The sequence below is a fragment of the Crotalus tigris genome, unplaced genomic scaffold (genome assembly GCF_016545835.1).
Source record: "Crotalus tigris isolate CLP2741 ecotype Arizona unplaced genomic scaffold, ASM1654583v1 scf7180000017933.3771270, whole genome shotgun sequence".
In the NCBI taxonomy this organism is placed as follows: Eukaryota; Metazoa; Chordata; class Lepidosauria; order Squamata; family Viperidae; genus Crotalus; species Crotalus tigris.
The window spans coordinates 533704-556095 of NW_024096726.1; the positions used below are offsets into that span (position 1 = coordinate 533704).

At 41.0% G+C, this 22392-nt stretch overlaps 1 protein-coding gene across 3 annotated transcripts in view; it reads right to left on the reverse strand.

Moving 5' to 3' along the window:
* The window catches only part of TUB (TUB bipartite transcription factor), a 128342-nt gene extending 108723 nt beyond the window's left edge, over nucleotides 1-19619 (reverse strand). The window contains exons 1-2 of one of the 3 annotated variants that reach the window (XM_039344571.1): nucleotides 19336-19619; nucleotides 19161-19262 (exon numbers count right to left, since the gene is read on the reverse strand). In XM_039344571.1, the coding sequence (XP_039200505.1) occupies nucleotides 19161-19216 (56 nt within the window). In that variant the 5' untranslated portion in view covers nucleotides 19217-19262; nucleotides 19336-19619. Of the gene's footprint in view, nucleotides 1-19160 lie in introns of all 3 variants that reach the window. The other 2 variants (XM_039344570.1, XM_039344572.1) reach the window with 2 other exon arrangements.
* Between the last annotated feature and the right edge of the window lie 2773 nt (nucleotides 19620-22392).

Genomic DNA, 22392 nt, shown 5'->3' on the forward strand with positions numbered 1-22392 from the left:
TCAAGAATCCTCATCACCTCCTTGTAACGAAGTAGATACAATCTTGCCATGGAGTTTTGTACAGAATCTGACATCAAATAGCAAACCATCTGGATAATTAGGGAAAGGGGCTTGAAAGAGAATCTGTATTACTGCAGCTTCTCCCTTTAGACATTCATCATCATGGCATATGACTCACCCAGGAAAAACAGCAGACAATGAGAATTTGAAATGGAACAACAAATTGAGAATGGCCTAATTCCCACTGATGTCTATTTAGGTAATCAAGTCGCCGCACAAGCCTCATTCAAGCAAATTACTATACCAAAATTTCAAAATGGTCTGAAATTTGCATCCTGTAATATATTGCAAACTGCGGTTTGGGGATCAAAAATCCAGAAAATCTTATATAAAAATGCTTTTGTCAGCTTCCAGTTCCAGATCGCGGCACTAGCGGACGTCAGGAGAGCCTTCTCTTCGCCGTCCAGTTTCCCTTCGCCGGTAGACCCTGGACAGGGTCAAAAGTCACCCTCAAGGGGCAACCACCATTGAGGAGGACCCTCGTTAGTCCACGGAAGAGAGGCAGCACCTTCTGCAATCCGAGGCAGCTCCTTAGGACCGACGAAGAAAAGATCGGCCATTAACATGGCCGATCACTTAGCCATACCAGCTGAAAGCCAGAAGAACAACTAAGCACAAAGAACCACCATGGAAGGTCCAGGTGAGATCCTTTCTTACCTTTCTGTTACCCTAACTACCTTCCTGTGAAAAGCCCCTAGAATTATTTCCCTGCTTCTAATTGAGCAGCATTTGCTTACCCTGGGAATATAAGTTTTGGAAAGAAAAGAAAGAATAATTAATTTTTAATGACTAAATAACTGGATTTCTATTTTTGGATACTTTGGGGTCCCAAGAAGTCCCTATTATAGAATTTTATTATTCTATCTACCTATTAAATTGGAAAATATTGGTTTTTTCCACTTCTTTTAACTGGATGAAAACTATATTGGCATCTGGAAAAAGATTTTATAGCCTACTGGGACATCTTGTGGTAAAATTTGGCACAGCAACTGATTTTTTTTTTTATTTTGAGGCCAGATCTGACCTTCAAACCAATACAAAAGAGAAAAGATAAGACTTGGAAACAGCTGGGTGGTGAAACCAACTGTTAGAAATTGTGGAGGTGGATACTGGCTGACTGTTATTAAACACTAAACATAGCCTCCACTAAAAAAATATTTTTAATCACCATAGAAATGGAGGAACTTTACCCACAGCTTAACTAACTTTATACTGGAAAAAAATCCTTGAAGCTACTGAGCAAATGAATTCCAGAATGAAAGCTAAAGATTCTAGCTACCCTAGGGTAGCTAAAGTTCTAGCTACCCTAGAACTACAAATTGAACCCCAGACTCCAACTGATCAACTTAAAGGCCAAGGAATAGCAGAGGAGGAACAGATTAACAACAAAGAGGACTTTACACAATACTACATACAACCTATTGAGATGGAGGAACTTTATACACAACTTAATTATAAACTTATATTGGAAAAAATTCTTGAAGCCACTGAACAAATGAATTCCAGAATGAAAGCCAAAGATGCTACCTCAAATCTACAAACTGAATTCCAGACTCCAACTGATCGACCTATAAGCCAAAAAACAATAGAAGAGGAACAAACCAACATTAAAAAGGATTTTGCACAATATTACCTACAACCTATTGAGAATTTTGATGAGCAAAGAGCGACTCTAATTAAACCACATGTAATTTCAAAAGCAACAAGAACCGATCTATAAACACGATATATGGAAAACTTTGACAATTTTGACAACCAATTAGTAACCACTGGATACTGGATATGACCGACTATGCTACTCAGATGATATCGGAAAAAGGAGAAGAGGAACAAGAGCAGACTGAACTGACAATAAACATAACATCGATAAACATAACTGACAATAAACCAAACATTGAGATCTGAATTATTAGGGCAACAACCTAATAATTACAAAGGAGCCAGTCCCTTTGAAAAATTGATAACTGGATGTTCTCCTTTGACTCAAATAATATGTGTAGGAATGAAGGGAGACCTATCTGATGATACAGAGGTCCTGGCATGGAAGCCTGCTTGGCACAAAAAGAAAGCTAGAGTTAGATTTAAAAATGGGATTTAAAATTACATTTAATGGGTTAAAAAGATTTTTAGAGATACTGATTGATTTAATAGTTAGGATTTAGATTCATAATGGAGATGAAAACTAACTGTTAGATTATAGTTTTGAATTGTAATATGGAAAAGGTTTTGAGACAATGGAAGATACTTTATTAGTAATTGGGGAATTACTAGGACAAGAAATAGAATATATCTGTGAAATAGAGTAAGAATGTAATTTTTGGAATAATATGGCTATTCTAGATATGATAACTGTTTTGTAATGGAATGAGAATAAGGAAATGGATTTGTGAAATGAGGAGCTGTTAGGATAAGAAATAGAATAGATCTGGGAAAAGTAAGAATGTAATTTTTGGAATAATATGTTTATTTTAGATATCATAATTATTATGTAATGAAATGAGGGAAATTAGGGCTACCTGAAGTGTAAATAATGTGGTCATTTAAGGCTAATTGGAATATGGTAATTGGAATTATGTAAAGCTTAAAAACAGGATGTGGATCTGTATAAATAAAATGTTATTGATAAATATATTGATTGATTGAGCTCTATTTAGAAATGTATTAACTTTAATATGTTATACTAATTAAGGGAAATAGAGAGGGAATCTTTAAGGAGTTAACGTGAGGAATATATGTATGACTTTGTTATTGGATTATTGATTACCCCATCACCACGTTATTTCCTAAGCACTTGATGTAAAAATTGAAAAATCAAAACTTGTTTTTTTTTAAAAAAACGCTTTTTTCCTTATAAACCAGGAGCTAATAAAACAGCAGCCTCTGTACTTCTTTATGGCCAATTTTATTACAATCTTATTGCATTGTTATTATCTCAGTTTTAGAGTTACACTGACTCTTTTTACTTTTGTTAGCTTTTAGCTGATCAGAAAAATGTACTCTTTTATAAAGTCATCAAATTTTGCTTAAAAACTGTCAAAATCCATCAGGACTTTCCTAGGAACAGTTCAATTTTACTATACTTTTGCATTTACCTCATTTTCCTCTAATCTATTTTATTCTATTAATCTTATCTGGTTATGTTATTCAAATGAAGAGAAGGAAGGGGTGTCATGATAGGAGTATTCCAATATCTCAGGGGTTGTCACAAAAAAGAGGGAGTCAAGCTATTCTCCAAAGCACCTGAAGGCAGAACAAGAAGCAATGGATGGAAACTAATCAAGGAGAGAAGCAAACCTAGAACTAAGAAGAATTTCCTGACATTTAGAAGAATTAATCAGTGGAACAACCTGCCTCCAGAAGTTGTGAATGCTCCAACACTGGAAGTTTTTAAGAAGAGACTGGACAACCATTTGTCTGAAATAGTATAGGGTTTCCTGCCTGAGCAGGGGGTTGGACTAGAAGATCTCCAAGGTCCCTTCCAACTCTGTTATTCTATTCTATTCTATTCTATTCTATTCTATTCTATTCTATTCTATTCTATTCTATTCTATTCTATGATTGTAATAAAATATTTTTATCCTGATGTCAAATGCTCCCTTTTTAGTACTTCTTTATCCATTACTTTAAGTTCCTCTTTTAACTAATGTCATAACCACCCTTCTTTTGATACTTCTACCCATTCACCTTCCCAGATCCTTTTCTGTTAGTTTTCTTTTTTAGAAAAAAATAGACAAAGAGCAGTACTACAACTTTTAAAATTGTTTCTTTCTTTCTTACAGCAGACTTTTTAAACAATAATGATCCTTAATATCTGTTTTGCGGAAATGGCTAATGGGAATGGTTTGCCACTATCAAGGAGCTGAATGTTTCTGATTAGTAGTATGAACGTCATTGATATGTGCTCAGAAGCCTTAAGTAGCAACTGTGAAATGCTCTTGAGTCAACAGTCCAAGTACGAGATAGGCCTTGTTCCACAGCTGATCATTTCATATTTGAATCAAGCTGATTAAAAAAATCTGCTCCTCCTCCATTTTCTGTGTGCTCATGGCAACAGATATGATAGTCATGAACCGAAAGTAATTATCTCCTCACCTTTTCTCAAGCACTCCTAGTAATGAAAACAGGTCTTTGGACTCTGAAAGCCAGGTCTTAATTGAGTCCAAAAAAAAAAAAAAAAAATCAGCTCATAGAAATAAAGATGTTCTTGCTTTTAACAGCACTTCTAATATTTTGAAAATGTACTTTTCAAAACTATTTCCAATGCCATACTTACACACCTTTACAAAGTAGACATATATATAATTTTAATTAGTACCTTGGTGTTCATTTTATTTTAGATATGAATATTCCCAGGGTTCATATTTTTAGTGTTATTAACTATATATATATATATATATATATATATATATATATATATATATATATGTGTGTGTGTGTGTGTGTGTGTGTGTGTGTGTGTGTGTGTGTGTGTGTGTGTGTGTATGTATGTATGTATGTATGTATAGGTCTTTGGTTATTCGGGTTTTCTCCCGCGTAAAATGGGAAGTGTCTATATCAGTCACAAAGTACTTGGATAAATACTTGGAGAATTGTGGCCTCTAAAATGTTACAGAAAAATATGCTGTCTCCAGTTATAACCCAAATTTCCCAGACATTAGAATACATTGCAGTGCTACCTAATAATATGTTGTCATAAAATAAAGTTCAGATCTAACTGAATGCAAGATACAACCTTTCAACTAAAAACCTGATTATTTCAGAAGAAAACAAAATGCAGTAGAAGATTGTAACTACAGATGCTGGGATATCTTTCTAATTTTTCCTTTCAGTTGACAACTATTCTGATAGAAATTGGAACTGACCAATACAGAAAGGTGTGTTTTAAAAAAGAAGGAATAAACTGCATGTATTGCTTCGGTTTAATGTAACTGCCTTAATCATCATTCATAACAACCATTATTAACTGTATTGTTCACATTTGTTCACTGAGGTAGCTAGACATTTTTCAGGCTTCCTCCCAAATTTGGAAAAAAAGATGCTGCTGTTTTAAGAATCCACTTGTTAAAATTAAAATTAATTAATTAAATTAAAATTAATTAAAATTAATCCAGGATGTAGAACAGCAGCAACTAATACAGAAGTCTGAAAAAAAGTTGAACCAGTTTAGATTAATAACAGAGGTATGCTACGTGGTTCTACGAGAGCCAAAGCATTTCTCCAAATGTTTTTCTAATGTGTGCACAGCCCTAATGTAGAGGCTCCCAAACAGGAATAAAGCAGTGTTTCACAACCTTGGCAGTTTGAAAATAATAATAATAATAATAATAATAATAATAATAATAATAATAATAATAATAATAAACAACCCCCAGTGAGGCACTACCTTGACGTGGTTGTGGGGCTTGTGTACTCTGAGGAAGATGAGAGCTATGCCAGAGGTTCAACCATACTGGACAGGTCTCATCAGAGGAGTCAGACAAAGAGTGTCTCTCCCATAAAAAATATGGTGAGATGTAAATTGCAGAATGCCATACCGGCTCGGACGTCGCCCGGGTTAACAAGGTCCGTGCTAGATATCAGAGTTCCTGGATATCTGGTGAAAAATGGGTTACAGGACTCAGGACTGTTGGCTGAGCAACCAGGGCCAGCAGCTGCAGAACTACTGGAAGAAAAGGTGTTTACCCGTCACAGATACACAGTGATGGAAAACAAAGAAATACTGATCTGTTACTACAGATCAAGTCCAACAAGAAGAGGATATCTAAAACGAATGCACCTGTTGCGTCCTTGGCGGGAAAACAGACACGAGAAGCAGCTGGAGTTCTCAGTTTCTTTTATTCAGCGTTCAGCTTACAGGAAGATGGCTTCAGCCTCGCCCAAACGCCTCGCAGCCTCTTATATAGGCAACTCCCGGGTAAATGGGTTACTTTTCCCGCGCCAGCACCCGCGCATGCGCACGGCGCTGGCGACAGCCTGTCTGGTCCCGGGCAGCTTTGCACCTGCCCGGGACTGCCTGCAAACGCCCGAGCCGTTTGCAAAGGCTCGGGACATAACACCCCTTTCCCCCGGGCTAAAACTACTACCAACATACAACATTTATTTTATATGACATTTTGCTCCCCAGTGCTCCCACTGTTTACTGGCCTTTGCCTTGCCAGCAATGTTATGTAGTCTTCTAGGTACTTGGGAGATTTCTTTGCTCTCTGTGACCTTCTTAGCTGTGGATTACTGGCATAAGTCCCCTGACTGGAGGGAGGCGTGAGCCTGTTCTCTCTATTGTGTCCTGGTGTCTTCCAAGGACTGTGCCCCGATGCCTGGCCTGCTTGCTTGCCCACCGGGCTCGTCAGGCCAGGGCTTCTGTTACTTTGTGACCTGGTTGACCTACCTAGCTGTAGACCCTCAGGCCCCTTGAAGTGATAGCCGCTGCTGGGCGTCTCTGTAGAACCTCCTAGGTCAGTCCAAGACCTGTCAGGAGGCTGTCCATTCCCTGAACCCCATTCTGTGCTCGGGCTCGTGTGGGTTTCTGTACTTTCCCAAAACTCAGGTGTTCCCTGATTTGTGCTAGGGTTGTTGTAGTCGGGACTTGGTTCCTCGACTAGCTCTGTGTATGTTTGACCCCCTGTAGGATTTGGGGTAAGGTCAGGCCAACTTTGGGGATTGTGTGCCAGCTCTCTTGCGGGGAATGATTTGTTGGGATGCCCCCGGGTATCCTCCGTGACTGGAGTGCTGTGTGACGTGTGTGGAACGTGAGTATGCCCCCGGGGTGACTCCCTGGCTGGAGTAGGCGTGGATGCCTGGTAGTTAGGTAAGCTCATGGAATTCCTGTTCGGAGCTCTCGCGGAACCCTGGGATGGGCCGTTTGTGGCTCCCTCAGTGGAGATGGGCAGTAACTCTTGCCCTTCCCTTTGCTCCAAAGGGTCCCCCTCCCCCCCTGGAAAAGACCCAGGAGTCTCAGCAGAAAAGTCTCGCCTAGAGCGAAGTTGGTCGATGTGCCGACGCAGGACACGACCGTTGTCCAGGGCAACCTCGTAGGAGAGAGGACCTGTGATCCTGGACACAGAAGCGGGGACCCATGTATGACCAGGCCCGTAATTGCGAGCCCAAACCGGGGCACCCACAAGTAGTTGTCTAGGTGCCCTAGGATGTGAGGTAGATGAAGGCAGTCTGTCCGGATGCAACCGGTCAAGTCTAGTAGTAAGTTGGCGCCCCCAACGAAGTTCAGCTGGACTTCTCCCTGTAGAAGTGGACGGTGTGGTGCGATAAGAAAGGAGAAAGTCAGCCAACCTGTGATGCCAGTCCCCGTAGGTGAGTCTCTTCAAGGCGTCCTTTGCGATGCGCACCATGCGTTCCGCCATACCGTTGGTGGACGGGTGAAAAGGCGCAGACGTGGCATGACGAATCAGGTTTGCCTGTAAGAAAGCTTGGAATTCGGAGGAGGTGAATTGAGGGCCGTTGTCGGACACGATGACATCTGGCAGCCCGTGTGCAGCAAAAATCCCCCTCAGTACCTGAATAGTCTTTGCAGTGGTGGTGGATGAGACAGGCACAACCTCAAGCCATTTTGAATGGCTGTCAACAAGGACCAAGAAGAACTGGCCCTGAAAGGGCCCAGCGTAGTCAATGTGCACCCTAGACCATGGGGACTGTGTTTCCTCCCATCTATGCACAGGAGCTTGGGGCATCTCTGGGCGAGATCGTTGGCAGAGGTGGCATGCGTGCACCTTAGCCTCAATATCTTTATCTAAAGCAGGCCACCACAAGTGGCTTCGTGCAAGAGCCTTCATACGAACAATGCCAGGATGACCCTCGTGGAGGGATTCTAAGACCCTAGTCCTCATTGAGGTGGGAATGACAACTCTGTTTCCCCAAAGCAGACAACCCTGAGAAAGGGACAGTTCGTTTCTTTTGGACCAGAAACTCTGAAACTCAGGACTAGGGCAGTGCTCAGGCCACCCGGACAGGACCCAGGAGCGGACACGTGAAAGTGTGTGATCTGTACCCGTTTCAGCGGTAACATCCCTGGCACTAAGAGGGAGCTCGGGCAAGGCTTGGATTGATAGAATGTTGACAGCTGGCGCGGGGTCAGCTTCTACTACTGGCAGAGGCAACCTACTGAGGCCATCAGCATGGCCCATTTCTTTCCCAGGCTTGTGGAGTAATGAAAAATCATATGCAGACAAGAAAATAGACCACCTAAGCATTCTAGGGGAAATGATGTGGGGAGTCTGCTTACGTGTGGTAAACAGTCCCAGCAGAGGCTTATGGTCAGTGAAGACCGTGAAATGCCTGCCATATAGAAAATCGTGGAATTTTTTAATTCCAGCAACAACAGCCAGAGCCTCCCTGTCTATCTGAGCGTAGTTGCGCTCGGCAGAAGACAGTGTTCTGGAGTAGTATGCAATAGGAACCTGAGTTCCATCAGACCTGAGGTGACTCAGGACAGCTCCAACCCCGTAGGGGGATGCATCACAAGCGATGCACACAGGAAGAGACTCGTTGAAATGTGCAAGAACACTGTTAGAAGTGAGCAAGGCCTTGACTTCTTTAAAGCAAGCCTCATGTGCTTGTGACCACAGCCACACAGCTTGTTTGTCTAGTAGCCTGTGAAGAGGCTCAGCTACACTAGCTTTATGTGGAAGAAAAGAATTGTAGAAATTCAGGAGGCCTAGGAAGGCCTGAAGTTCGGCCTTAGACTTTGGCCTGGGTGCTTCTAAAATAGCAGTTAGTTTGGATTCAGCAGGATGAATCCCAGCAGCATCAATTTTGAATCCCAGAAATTCAGTAGAAGGCACCCCAATCTTGCATTTGTCTTTTCTGAGCTTGAGGCCTGATTCCTGAATCTTAACAGGACAGCCCTAAGCCTTTCAGCTAGAATGTGTGTGGAGTCTCCTGCAATCAAGACATCGTCAAAGTAGGGCAGACCCCTGGTATACCTCGTAGTGTGTTTTCCATTACGCTTTGGAAAATCCCAGGAGCGACATTTACTCCAAACTGTAGCCTTTTTACTTTAAAGGCTCCCCTGTGGGTCACAATGGTCTGAGCTATGGCAGCATCATCATCAACAGGCAGCTGTTGATATGCTTGAGCTAGGTCAAGCTTTGCAAAAACACGCCCCCCCTTTGAGAGAGGCCAGAATATGACTGACCACAGGAACAGGATAGGCATGTTGCTGCAATGCCTTATTCAGAGTGCATTTGTAGTCAGCACAAATGCGAATGTCCCATTTGCCTTTAGAGGCGTGACAATGGGGGTCTCCCAAGGACTGGAATCAACAGGTTCTAGGATTCCCTGTTGAATCAGTTTGTCTAACTCAGTGTCAATTTTACTCTTTAAAGCAAAAGGGACCCTTCTTGCTTTAATCTAATGGGAGTGACAGTGGGGTCTAGCTTTAAGGACACAGGGGGTCCTTTGAATGTGCCCAGCTGGGGGCTGAAAACATCTGCAAATTCTTTGCAGACTTCCTGTAGGTCGAGTGTTTGTAAGCTGTTGAGTCCTGTGACGTGTATCCCAGGGCCTCAAACCAATCGAGTCCTATGAGACTCGTTCGTTCACCCCCTACTACTAATAAGTCTAGTGGACCTTCAAAGCTCTTGTATTGCACGTTAAGGGTGGCCTCCCCCTTAACACACACTCTTGAGTTCTGAAAATCTGTTAATACAATATCAGAAGGCCTTAACTTGGCCTTAGACCCACTACTGGAACAAATCTTCCTAAATGTATGCAATGAAATGATGGACAGGGCAGACCCTGTGTCTAGTTCCATAGATAATGGAACCCCTTGTAGCTTCACGTTGAGTGACAGCTTTTTCTTCATGGGCTTGTGTGTGCCTGTCCTACAGATGCTTCTTCGCGAAGCGCAAAAACCTACCCTATTCTGGCTGGGGAGTCTGGTACCTTCAGGCGTTCTTCTTGGGGTTGTGCCTTTCGTCGGGCCAGACACACAGCTGCAATGTGCCCTTGTTTGCCGCATGCCCGGCAGGTAGCGGAGTGGAACTTGCAGTCGGTTCTCCTGTGGCGACCTCCACAGCCGATGCACTTGAGCAGAGCCGAAGAGCTTCCCTTCTGGTTCTCTTCCTTCGCGGGGTGTAGACGGTCGACTTCTTCGTCCGGATCCTCCTCGGAGTTTCGTCGGACGTCTTCCTGGTGCACGGACGCACCCTCTGCACTGTTTCTGATCGGCCGCATGTTTTTGATGGCGCCGCCTGCTGCTTCTTCTGCGGTGACTTTCCTTAAGGCGTCTTGGAAGGATAATTCTTCCTTGGCAAAAAGTCTCTGTTGTAGCTCTCGATGCCTTAGCCCGCACACGAATCGGTCCCTCAGTCGTTCCTCGAGGTCCTTGAACTCGCAGGGATTGGCGGCCTTCCGTAGCGCGGCGATGTATTCCTTGGCTGTTTCACCGGACCGTTGATCCCTCTGCTCGAAGGTGTGGCGCCATGAGATAACGGACACCTTTGGGTGGAAGTGCTCTTTCAGCAGCTTCTTCAGGTCTGCGTAGCTTACAGACTCTACTGGAACAGGTGCGACAAGATTTTCTGCGATTTCGAAGGCGTCTTGGCCGCAAACGCAAAGCAGGGTGGCGGCCTTCAAGCTATCTTCCCTCACTTGGTTTGCCTTGAAGTAGTTCTCCATTCTGGATACGTAGGACTCCCACCGCTCGGGATGTGAGACGTCGAATTCCGAAAGCCTTCCGATTTTCGCCATCTTCGGATCTTCAGGAGACGGGTCTATCAGCCAGCCTACCCCCGAATGCGCACCGGATGGGCGGGCAGCTGCCGAGTCGACGCCGTTCCTCTTCCGCCGCTCAGGACTCCTTGGGTAAGCTTACACTTTTTCCTTTCCAGGTAGTGCAAGGCATCCCACCTTCGTCGCCAGTGTTGCGTCCTTGGCGGGAAAACAGACACGAGAAGCAGCTGGAGTTCTCAGTTTCTTTTATTCAGCGTTCAGCTTACAGGAAGATGGCTTCAGCCTCGCCCAAACGCCTCGCCGCCTCTTATATAGGCAACTCCCGGGTAAATGGGTTACTTTTCCCGCGCCAGCACCCGCGCATGCGCACGGCGCTGGCGACAGCCTGTCTGGTCCCGGGCAGCTTTGCACCTGCCCGGGACTGCCTGCAAACGCCCGAGCCGTTTGCAAAGGCTCGGGACATAACAGCACCAATTCTGGAAAGAACAACATCCAGAATCAGAAATAACAGAACAGAGACTAGCAGATCAACACCGATTTATAATACAAAATAAAGTATTCACAGAAACCGAATTGGACGAACTGCAAAGGTTTACCCAGGGCAAAGAAATCAAAGCCTTACCAGAAGTAATTCAGAATGTAGAGGCAAACCAGGGGGAGTTGGCAGTGAAGGAATCCAGCAGAGATATACAACTGTTCTCATTTGGAAACCAGGCACCTCTACCTCAGGAAGAACAAAACCCTCTAACTAAAGAAATAAAAGAATTGAAACAAAGAATAACTGAGCATCTAGAACAGCACAAAAACAACAGAATAAGGCTACCTGCATTGAAGCTTGTTCAAAAGAAACAGCTAGCACAAGCATTAAAAGATGCAAATACTGCAATATCAAGTATAAGCACCAATTCACTGCAAGAAACAAACCAACTAATGTACAGCACAGCTGCAGTTATAACAGAATACCTGGGATGCAAAATCAACAAAAAAGAAAAACAAACAGTGCACCAGAAAAATGGAAGGTTAGACTAGAAAATAAGATCAGCAAGTTAAGATCACATGCAAGCAAGCTAGAACAGATGAAAGAAAAGAAGCTGAAGAACAAGAAGACCAAAGAATACCTAATCAAGAAATACCACTTAGAAACAAGGAAGATCAAGGAAGCACTGGAAATAATAAAGCAAACCAAATAACAGATATAGCCGGGAAAATCAGTAGATATGAAGCTCGAATTGCAAAAACTATAGGCAGAACCTCCAATTCAATCAATCAGAAACATTTCTACCAAATCATCAATGGAGAAACTGCAAGGAATCCAAGTCAGTACCTGAGAAGGAAGAAACAGTGCAGTTCTGAAGCAGAATGGGATAACCCAAAGAAATACAACAAGGATGCGGCTTGTTAAAAGAGGTGGATGCAATAAAACAGAGGTGAAATGAAAGAACTGTAATAACAACAAAAATGGTAGAAAAAAGAGCAAAGAAATCAAAAATTGGTCCAGCACCAGGTGAAGATGAACTGCATGGGTTTTGGTTGAAACATCTAACTGTTATACACCCACTCATTGCCAAGCAGTTCAACAATATACTACAAGGAGGAGAAATTGAAAAGTGGCTAACAACTGGGAAAACCTACCTAATAATGAAAAATCCAGCAAAAGGGGCAACACCAGGCAACTACAGGCCAATTACCTGCTTACCAACAACTTTCAAATTACTAACTGGTGTGGTAGCTGATGCAGTACAACAGCATCTAGTTGAAAACAATCTCTTTCAACCTGAGCAGAAAGGAAACCGCCCCAATAGCAGAGGAACAAAAGATCAACTCCTAATAGACAAAATGATCTTGGAAAACTGCAAGAGAAGGAAGACCAACCTGAATGTGGCATGGATTGACTACAAAAAGGCATTTGACTCTCTGCCACATGATTGGATAATAAAGTGCCTAGAAATAACAGGAGTCAGTAGAAACATCAGAAAATTTGTGCAAAGATCGATGGCACAATGGAAAACACAGTTGCAGATCAATGGTGAGAGGCTGGGAGAGGTTAATATCAAGAGAGGAATATTTCAAGGAGATTCATTGTCACCATTACTATTTGTTATTGCACTGTTTCCTCTTTCAACAATACTGAATAACTCAGGACATGGCTATCAAACATCAAAAACATCTGCCAGACTATCCCACCTCCTTTATATGGATGATCTGAAGCTGTATGGAAAAACATCATTTGAAATAGAATCGCTGCTCAACACTGTCCGTATATATAGCCAAGATATTGTAATGGAGTTTGGCTTGGACAAATGTGCCACACTTACTATCAAACAAGGAAAAATAATGAAAACTGAAGGAATCAAGATGCCCCACGAAAATAACATTAAGAGTCTGGATGAGGAAGAGTACTACAAATACTTGGGTATCCTTCAAGCTGACAACATCAAGCACACTGAAGTCAAGAAAAAGATTAGAGGTGAATACATCAAGAAAGTGAAGAAGATCTTAAAATCCAAACTCAATGGAGGAAATACCATAAAGGCAATCAACACCTGGGCAATCCCAGTCATTAGGTACACAGCTGGAATAGTGGACTGGACTCAAGCAGAACTAAAAGCAATGGATAGACAGACCAGAAAAATAATGACAATGAATCATGCCCTTCATCCACGCAGTGACATTGATAGACTTTATCTACCAAGGCAAATAGGTGGGCGTGGAATGCTACAAGTACATCAGATGGTTGAAGAAGAAAAAATGGCTTTGGAAGAATATCTGAAGAACAATGATGAAGATGCACTGAAATTAGTATATCAGGAAGGCTTACTAACTACTGGAGAGACCAAACTGGCCTACAAGAAAGACCAAATGAAGAACAGAATAGAGGCATGGGAAGACAAAGCACTACATGGCCAATACATGAAAAAAATAGCTGGGAAAGCAGATAATAATAAAACCTGGCAATGGCTAAGAGCAGGAAAATTGAAGAAGAGAGACCGAGGGACTAATTCTGGCTGCACAAGACCAAGCCTTAAGGACAAATGCATACAAAGTCAAAATTGAGAAGACAGCAACAGACAGTAAGTGCCGCCTATGCAAAGAAGCTGAAGAAACAGTGGACCACTTGGTAAGCTGTTGCAAGAAGATTGCACAGACTGATTACAAGCAGCGGCATGACAAAGTAGCAACAATGGTGCATTGGAAGATCTGCAAAAAATATCATTTGCCTGTAAGCAAAAACTGGTGGGATCATAAAATAGAGAAAGTCATAGAAAATGATAAAATTAAACTGCTCTGGGACTTCAGAATTCAAACAGACAAGCACCTGCAACATAACACCCCAGACTTAACAATTGTCGATAAGAAAGACAAAAAAGTCTGGATAGAGGACGTGGCAGTGCCTGGAGATAGCAGAATAGAAGAGAAAGAACTGGAGAAGATAACAAAATACAAAGACTGTGGCAAAAGCAAGCAAGGGTAGTACCAATAGTCATAGGCTCCTTGGGTGCAATCCCAAAACAACTGGAGCACCACTTGAACACAATTGGCATTGACAAATTCGCTATTAGTCAATTGCAAAAGGCGGCCTTATTAGGAACTGCTTCCATCCTGCGACGATATCTGTAATACCATCAAACATCCACATCTGCCTATCCCAGGTCCTGGGTAAGGACTCGATAGGTAGACAAAATGCCAAATCCAGTCTGAACATCTGGCTGACTGTGCGATGATCGATAATAATAATAATAATAATAGTAGCAGTAAAGTTGGAAGGGATCTTGGAGGTCATCTAGTCCAACCCTCTGCTCGGGCAGGAAACCCTACACCATTTCGGACAAGTGGCTGTCCAGTCTCTTCTTAAAAACTTCCAGTGTTGGAGCATTTACTGCTTCTGGAGGCAAGCTGTTCCACTGATCAATTGTTCTCACTGTCAGGAAGTTTCTCCTTAGTTCTAGGTTGCTTCTCTCCTTGATTAGTTTCCACCCGTTGCTTCTTGTCCTGCCTTCAGGTGCTTTGGAAAATAGCTTAATTCTCTCTTCTTTATGGCAGCCCCTGAGATATTGGAACACTGCTATCATGTCCCCCCTTGTCCTTCTCTTCGTTAAACTAGACATACCCAATTCTAGCAGCCTTTCCTTATATGCTTTAGCCTCCAGTCCCCTAATCATCTTTGTTGCTCTTCTCTGTACTTTTTCTAGAGTCTCAACATCTTTTTTACATCGTGGTGACCAAAACTGGATGCAGTATTCCAACTGTGGCCTTACCAAGGCATTGTAAAGTGGTATTAATACTTCACGTGATGTGTGAACGTCAACTCCCCAAATTCCTGGCTGTGAAATTTCAGGAGCTGAAGTCCCAAAACTGGTTGGGGAACTTGGGAAGCTGAAGTCCACACATCTTCAAGTTGCCAGAGTTGAGAAACACCCATTTCTTATAACATGAGTGGACAGATAAGAAATCTCCACCTGCTGCAGCCCTACAGACAGCCTGAGAACTAAGCCAACTTCAGTTTGGTTCCCAAGGACATCCTTCTCAAGAAAGGCAGTTTCTAGCTACTATGACTCCTCTGAGTTCTGCCTCTATACCCCCAAAGGATTCCCTGCATTTTTGTTTATTTTCTGCTGGACTTCAGTAACAATCAGTAGCAGTAGCCAACCAAAGGTGTAAGGCAGGGGTGTCAAACTCGCAATGTCGTGTGATGTGTCGCAACATATCATGACTTTTTTGCCATTGCTGGCAATGGCATGGGCACGGTTTTGTTATGATGCCTCCGGCCCGTGGGCTGGCAGTTTGACACCCCTGGTGTAAGGTGTCAGAGGGAACTGCTGTTCCAACACATAGGACTGAGTCTATAACAGTGGTTCTCAACCTGTGGGTCGGGACCCCATTTGGGGACGAACGACCATTTCACGGGGTCGCCAAACAACGCAGTCCACCATTTTCCCCCTTTTCCTTAGCTGTGCTACTCCCTTTTATTCTATTGGCTTTTGAAAGCCAATAGAATAGACTCTCTTGAATAGAGTCTAATTCTATTGGCTTTCAAAACCCAATAGGAATTGTCCAGGCTGTCTCTGCCCTGCTGAGCCCGCCAAAAGTCCCAATCTGCAAACGGTGCTGCACCAGTTGAGTAGTCCTCGACTTACGACCGGTTGGGGGTCGCGGCATTAAAAAGGTTGAGAACCACTGGTCTATAAATTCATTTCATATGCTTTTGAGAATGCAAAACCAAAACAAAACCACCCATTTAATTCCCATCAGTTATTCTACTACTAGTTGCCATATTATTGTAGTACTGCTGTCTATGGCCACATGGTATCTGCAATCAAAATAAGGATTATTTAAAGAGGACACATATTTAATTATCCATGTGGTCACAGCAGCAAAGATACTATTTGCTCAAAAGTGGAAAGCAGTGGAAGTACTGAGTGGGGAAGCACTAATAAAGAAAATTATGTATTGTGCAGAACTAGATAGGATAACTAAAAGATTAAAAAATCGGGAAGAAACAGAATTTTATCGAATATGGAATAAATTTTATAGATGGAGGGGGAAAATGGAGGTCACAATAAAGAGATAAACTGAGATAGAGACTAGAAATGTATAGTTGTATATAGGTATATTATATGTAATTAATGTACAATATGGACTGAGATGTCAGTCAAAGACGATTTGCCATGTTCAATGTTTTTAATCCTTTTTTTCTTTGTACTTAATAAAAAATTAATAAAAAAATAAGGATTATTTAGCATGACTGATGCTATATGTGAGGATAGAGTAAAGAAAAAAAATGGATTTGTACATAGAAACCAGGGGTTAAGGTAAATTCCTTATAGTGGGTTTTCCCCCAATATAGTCATGGTGCTTTCTGCTTATTTTGTGGTTATATAATGCAGATGGTTGCTATATGCACTAAACACTGAATCAAAGAGTATATAGAAAAAAGAAGGTGAAGGACAGCAGTAAGTAAGAAGCAATAACCAAATCAGCAAAAATGGCATTGGACTAGCATTAAAATTGTGCAAAAATTTGGCTAGTTGAATATTTCTAACTAATGCTACCATCATTTTGCTTGGTAAATGTGCTAATTTTTGAACTGAGTCTAAAAAGCAGAGGAGAAAGAGAGGACGGGGATAGAGAGAACATGTGGTCTGATTTAATATTTAAGTCAAAGATGGTCAATGGATGCCAGTCTACATTTCAGACAATAAATCAGGGATGTACAACTTCTGTCACCTGAGGGTTCCACTAGGTTTTTATTTTCATTTCAAAGGCCACACTCCAGAAGTGGACCGAAGCAGGATCCAAGTGGGCCCAATGTTTTGAGGGGCTACGAGATTGAAAAGTGAAATTACTCTAAGAGTACCAAAAGAGTAGTTGTAGACCACATATGGCTTATATGCTACCCTTGTTTCTCTACAGTCAATAATTACCAGTTATGAAACATATAGAAAATATACGAGTATTTAGTTATTTATCTGCAAAATCTATGCCAGCATAGGCAAGCAAAATGCCTGTTTCTTAATGCCTTGAAAATGTTTTTGACAGAAATATCCAAGGTTAAGATGAGATCATTGCAGTGGACAATTCTTAGTCTACATAAGAGTAAGCCCATCTATTTAAGAAAAAAAAAACCTCATCTAAACAACTATATATCTGTATAGAATAGATTGTTTATCTTATATGTGGTATGTGTAATAAAAAATATAACTACATCATGTATAGTTGAGGTATCTGTAGGGTCTTCTAGACAGAGGAGAAAATAAACATGAGACCTTGCAGACAAGTATCCTGAGTAACATTAACATTTTCCACATCTGCTGATGCTTTAACAAGCTTGGAATCTGCTTATTCCTTGTAGTACTTCAATGCTAATGCAGCTACTCTTCCGTTAACACATGTACCTCTAAGATCTTATTATTCAAGATGCAACACGTTCTTTGAGTTCCCGTTGCTATAGCTATCTATCACAGACTTTTGGGAGATCAGTTATTATTAGTAGTGGTCAATCATAATAATTGTAGGAATTTTTTTTTAATGAGCAACTGAAACCTCTTTACAACTTCTCAATCGCCCAACTTTAGTTTAGGGTGATTTAGGATCATTCTCAATCTGTTTGGAAATTGTTGGAGTTAGTCCCAAGATCTGAAATGAATCTGCAAACCCACAGCTGACATCAAGCAGTCCTGACCTTAGCAACAGAGGTGGGCGATGGAAAGGAGAAAGAATGTTGTCCATATTTCAGCCAGTATCAGTTGTAACAGTAAATAAATATGGTGAACTTTAACAGTATTGTTAAATAAAAGCTATTGTTACAATAAATAACGTTTGTGTGTTGCTATTAAAAACTAGCTGTTTATCAAAATCCATTCAGAGAGGATATAATGGAACAAGACTACAAGAAGCATTGGCTACTACCTATGTATTTTCATTTTCCTTTTTTTTAATTGCACAAAGTATTTATTGCCAGGTTTTATATGACTACCAAACCCATGTTCTTCAATCCAGACACACAGCCAGTAGTTCTTCCGTGTTCGGATTTTCCATTTTATGGTCCATCAATTACTTATTATTTAGGGATAACATATAGTCATATCAAGCTAATACACATACGCAATTACATTTTTTTAAAGGAATCTGACAGTTGATAAAGCCTGTCAAGGTTTTGCAGTTCAATTATTCATATGGTTTAACTTGCGCCCACATCACTATCTATAACAGAAAAATGTCACTGGAATAATGCAGTAGGAAGGAAACCAATGGGGGGAAAATGATACTTTGTTGCCAGATGATTGACAGTCTCCAAAAAGCAATATGGTTAGCTTTTGAGGAGAGGTCACCTTAATGCTTCAAGGAGACTTTGCAAAATTATGATGAAGAAAATCTCACCAATCTGTCCCCTTTGAGATTGCCTACAGATGAATTTCTAATTAAATTGTATAACACTTTTTTGCAATTAAGCATGCGGCGTTCCTTTACACTTTGTTCTGGGGAAGCCACTTCTGTGGAAGAAGAAAAATAGGCACACCTCTAGGAACTTTCCAATCTCTGGTATACCTGGCTGAAGAGGGTGACTTTCTCTTGGAACCATAAGTTGAAAAAAAAAACAGTGAATCTGGTGTTGCCAGTTAATGTCAGAAGGAAGGAAGGAAGGAAGGAAGGAAGGAAGGAAGGAAGGAAGGAAGGAAGGAAGGAAGGAAGGAAGGAAGGAAGGAAGGAAGGAAGGAAGGAAGGAAGGAAGGAAGGAAGGAAGGAAGGGAAAGTGCTAGCTTTCCATTTCTAAACCCAGAACTGCTTCAGTAGGACAGCTGCAAAAGACTTGAGGCTTTGCTAAGGAATGAGCAGTAATCAACGTCAACCTGAGTGTGCACCTTTCCCCATTGGAAGGAGGAGGTGGGAGGGAACATAAAGATTGTGATGCACAGTACCTGTCGTAACTCCATCGACTGTAAGACATAGTCCTGTTGCCACCGACACCATCCATCCTCTGCAGCTCAGCACTTGCTTGTAGTCCTGGGCAGTCTTCCAGACTGTCAAATGAGACAAATAGCTGAATGAGCTGTTGAGTCTTGTGGTTCTAATTATTTGGAAATGGAGACGCACCTGTCTCTGAAAACCTGAGCTAGTTAGAAAGATGCTGCACGGGACCTGAAAGCTCTGAAAGATGGAAGTAGAATTAAATGCACAGCAACCAATTTAGTGGAGGTTCATAATCGGAGGAATGTACCACTGTCTTTTCAAGACCAGGGGATTCTGTCTGAGCTCTAATTCACACATGCTGTGCCAGCACCAGGAATATGACTGCAGTTTTTTTTTCTGGGGCAGAGCTCAGGCTGGTGATAGACTGCAGCTTTATGTAGAGATGCTTTCAAGTCATTGTGTAGATGTATAACAGTTGATTTGAAGGATGCATCTCCTACTAGAAGCTGCCTTTGTTATTTATCCTTGTTACCACAGATACAGCTCCATCTCATTTACATCACTTTTCTTTGGCCAATCACACACACCCTCAATCTTTCAAACATTACCTGCAGATGGATTTGTGATGGTGGAGACCTCTGCTTGTAACTCAAATGAACCACAACCCCAGTTTAACTGGTTCATTGTTTTTGCTTGATGAAGATCACTGTTAAAAAAGAAAGAAAAAAGAAAGTTCGTCCCCTTTTGCCTATATTCAGAGCTCTCTTTTTTTAAAAAAGTGAAACTGCAAAGGGAGACATCCAAGGCATTCTGGATTCAGTAAAAGGAATCTCAGAAGCCAATGCATTCCTTCCCCACTGCAGGGAGAACTAGAAAGTCATATACTATCGCAAAAAGAAGAGAAAAAAGAGAACAGAGATCTGCCATACATAGTATATAGACCGTTGCAGATTTTAAAATAATGAACACTTAAATATACAACGCATAACTATGTAATACTTCTCAGTGTAGTGGGAAAATGATGACCTGAGTGCCTGCTTGGTCTGCTGTCAAAGATCCAAATGCTGATTGGACCTTGCTGTTGACTCTTCTGAAGATTTAGAATTTCTTCAGGTAGATTTGGACATAGCAGTCCTTCAGAGAGAAGACTGTCTTCTATAAAGGAAGGTCCAAAAATGATTCAAACACAGACCCAGGGAGAATATTGCACATGTACAGTTTGTTTCATATGTATTTATTTATTGATCTGTTAAAAAAAAATGCCTTGAAGGCTCCTGCTTCACAATGCAAGCACATATTTTCATTTTTCTACTTTGGAGGCAATACTCTCCACAAGATTGAAGTAAGCAAGTGTCTGAGATGAACTGAAAGTTTGATAGTTACCTTCTAGCATCCAAAGAGTGTAGTAGGTAAGAATGTGGCCAACAGACAATTGTCTTCAAGTTTTGGAGTTCTCCAGCTTTTCCTTGGGCAAGGAAGCAAACAGGAAAGGTACAGAGGGAGAAAATCTAGTAAGGAAAACAGTGGCGATTGTTGGCTATGGAATCTGCAAATGTCACAGTCTTAAAATGAAAGAGGGAAGGAATTGTAGAGACTCAATTTATCATCACAGCCACTGTGATGATTTTAGCTCACATATAGGATAATTGACATGAAAAAAACAGAGGCTCCCCAGAGCATTTCTGAATGAAATCTTGAAATCCAGTTTGCATCTGGTGCCAGAGAAAACAAGCACAAGCAGAAATGGATCAATTTGCATCCCAACGCAAGGCAAAGTAGGCAGTGATTTAGGGACTAAGAATTCAAGAAAAAAATCATATTCCTTTAGCATGAAGGAAGAATTATAGGAACCGTCACCAGAGGGTCCAATCTTTTCTATTAATGTGCAAAGGTAGTGAATGCAGATATATATCATATGAGTTCCAGATATAGATGCATCATTCAAAAGATTACACTTTACAGGCAGATTATAGTAAAAAAAAATGCTCATGTCTTCACATTAAAATTACCCGATATTTTGAGATTAAACATTTTGATAGTCTTCAAAATTATTTTTCTTTTTCTTTTAGAAGAAGTGGATTATATATCATTTATTCCCATTATCCTGTTATTCTGTTTGTGATCATCATTGCTTGGAATGTGTATCTAGACACATTCAAATGCAATTTTTGAATGTTTCACGTTCTGTAAATAACAATGTAATAATAGAAGCTCTCAACTCGTCATCCATTTTCACTTTTCTTGTGTTTTGGCTCTTTTCTCTTTGCAGCCATGCTTTATTCCCCTGGAGAACAGGTTGTTTTCTTTCCAGCAGGGTTGTAATAGCCGAACCACATTTTATGAACATGAAGCTTCCTAGAAAATTAACTTTTGGAGTTCTACATTTGCTATCTGAGTGCTGATATAAGGTATTCAGAAAGAAATAACAGTAGCAAAATCCATTTCCAAAAAGAGAGTTACTGATAGAATAAAATAGAACATGTAAAGTGATAGTAAAGACAAATCTGGTTAATATTACAATAAATCTCCTGAAAATACCAAGGCAACAAATTAAATAGGGATTATTTAAAAAAAATAATTCTGGAAGATGGCATTAGCAAATTCTTTCTTTTTTTTTTTTTGTACCATTTCCAAGGAAATTACATAGATATGTCCATAAAAACTACAAGGAGCAGAACTCAACTTTTGAAGATGTCATTTTTAAATATAACAAAAATTAAAATATAAGTTTCGGACAACTTGTCCAGAATGAAGGGAGGATGGGAAAGATATGGAAAGAAAAATGAAGTGGTATAAAGCGTTCAATTTCTGAGCGGAAGGAAACTTTTACTGTGTATAAACAGACAGCAAACCCCACACTCACTCACACTGATGGACTTACTTTGTCAGGTAATTAAAGGTCTTCAAGCAAAGGATCAAGCTCAGAGAGCAGAATGGACTCCACAAGTAACTCTGCACATGTTAAACAAGTAACAGAGATACTTCATAGTCAAATCATAGCTATATGTCAGCATTTCTCCTCTTTCACCATCTACACATACAGCTTACTATTTTTCAATATTCTCATAGCTTTCATGACTTTCATCATTTTGGATACAAATATTACAACATTCACTCAGTTGCAATCTTCAGCACATTGCCCTCAGTTCCATACAATTTTCTAAAACGTTCCTTCCAGTATTCCTTCATTTCAGTTTTATTTCAAATCGTTTTATCACATTTATTTTAAAGTTCCTTCTC